A 1,619-nucleotide genomic window follows, 5' to 3' on the forward strand; every position below is an offset into this window, starting at 1 on the left:
ATGCGTATAATGGCTCAAAATGGTGGATTTTATTTTGGCGAATGGCTATCAATACGCCAAATTCACCAAATTTAATTCCCTCCAAAATTTCCCGCTATACGGTATTGATTGTTTAAGACAGGGTTAAGTTTATAAGTTAACTATTCAAAAATTGTATAGATTACTCTCTATTTATATATATACCGTATTTGCTTGATTAAAGTGACACTGGCACAGTTTACGGAAGAGCTAGTACATGGAAAGTTTATAAACAAAAAAATGGCTGTGGTGTGCTAATGCTACACACAAATTTTCAAGTACATGTTAAATAGCAGCTCAGTGTATGTACAATGACATAAACATAAACATAATGTACATAAACTATACAATGACATCACTTCAATGCAATAAATAAATCAATCCATATATACCAGCACATACTTACATCCAGTCATCATTTAGTGTACATTAGCAAGAATAACATTAACCTTCCTCTACCTGTCATGACATGAACCATATGTGTATACATGTACCACACAATAAGCTGACAACAGCCTACACAGGGAATCATATGTTTGACTGTAAGATACAATGAACTAGCACATGATAGACAAGAGGACATGATAGGCAATGTGCTTAAGTACATGCTTTATAGTGATCAGTATTAAGTATAGACTGAGTAATTGCATATATATATTACTATTTGATATACAATATTCACTAGGTCAGTACAGTGTTCTTAGAGCTAGTGATGATGATGATACTCCCCCACCAGTACCAGCCTATAATCCTAATGGAGTACAAGAATACTCTGAACTGAAGAGAGAGGGAGAGGTATAATAAACTAAATACCAGACATACAATAACAATAATGTATAATAGAAAAAGAATAAACAACAACAACAACAACAACAAGGAGGTGGTCCACTTTATTCAACACTCAATCAAGACGATGATACTCCTCCTCCTGTCCCTCCTGCCTATAATCCTGAGGGAGTACAGGAATACTCTGTATTGAGGAGAGAGGGAGAGGTCAGTGATTAATGAGAGAGTCTTTTAGAAATGGATCATATAATGTATTATTAATAGAATAAGGGTCAACAGGGTCTGTCTACTGGTGCTACTGGACTATATTCAACCATTAATAAAAACACCAACAACCAGGTATGGATACATGTACATAATCCACTCTTGACATAATGTATTGGGTTTAATGAACTACATGTACATAATGTATTGGGTTTAATGAACTACATGTACATAATGTATTGGGTTTAATGAACTACATGGACATAATGTATTGGGTTTAATGAACTACATGTACATAATGTATTGGGTTTAATGAACTACATGTACATAATGTATTGGGTTTAATGAACTACATGTACATAATGTATTGGGTTTAATGAACTACATGTACATAATGTATTGGATTTAATGAACTACATGTACATAATGTATTGGGTTTAATGAACTACATGTACATAATGTATTGGGTTTAATGAACTACATGTACATAATGTATTGGATTTAATGAACTACATGTACATAATGTATTGGATTTAATGAACTACATGTACATAATGTATTGGGTTTAATGAACTACATGTACATAATGTATTGGATTTAATGAACTACAT

General features: G+C 32.7%; 1 protein-coding gene across 1 annotated transcript; it reads left to right on the plus strand.

Moving 5' to 3' along the window:
- Positions 1–394: 394 nt before the first annotated feature.
- On the plus strand, positions 395–1,143 carry LOC109592383 (uncharacterized; the record flags this gene model as incomplete). Its single annotated transcript, XM_020007840.1, has 3 exons — positions 395–813; positions 862–1,011; positions 1,069–1,143. Coding segments are annotated over exons 1-3 (429 nt in total), but the record flags the coding sequence as incomplete, so codon positions are not given.
- Between the last annotated feature and the right edge of the window lie 476 nt (positions 1,144–1,619).

Source organism: Amphimedon queenslandica, unplaced genomic scaffold (genome assembly GCF_000090795.2).
Source record: "Amphimedon queenslandica unplaced genomic scaffold, v1.1 AMPQUscaffold_5409_Cont22622, whole genome shotgun sequence".
Classification (NCBI taxonomy): Eukaryota; Metazoa; Porifera; class Demospongiae; order Haplosclerida; family Niphatidae; genus Amphimedon; species Amphimedon queenslandica.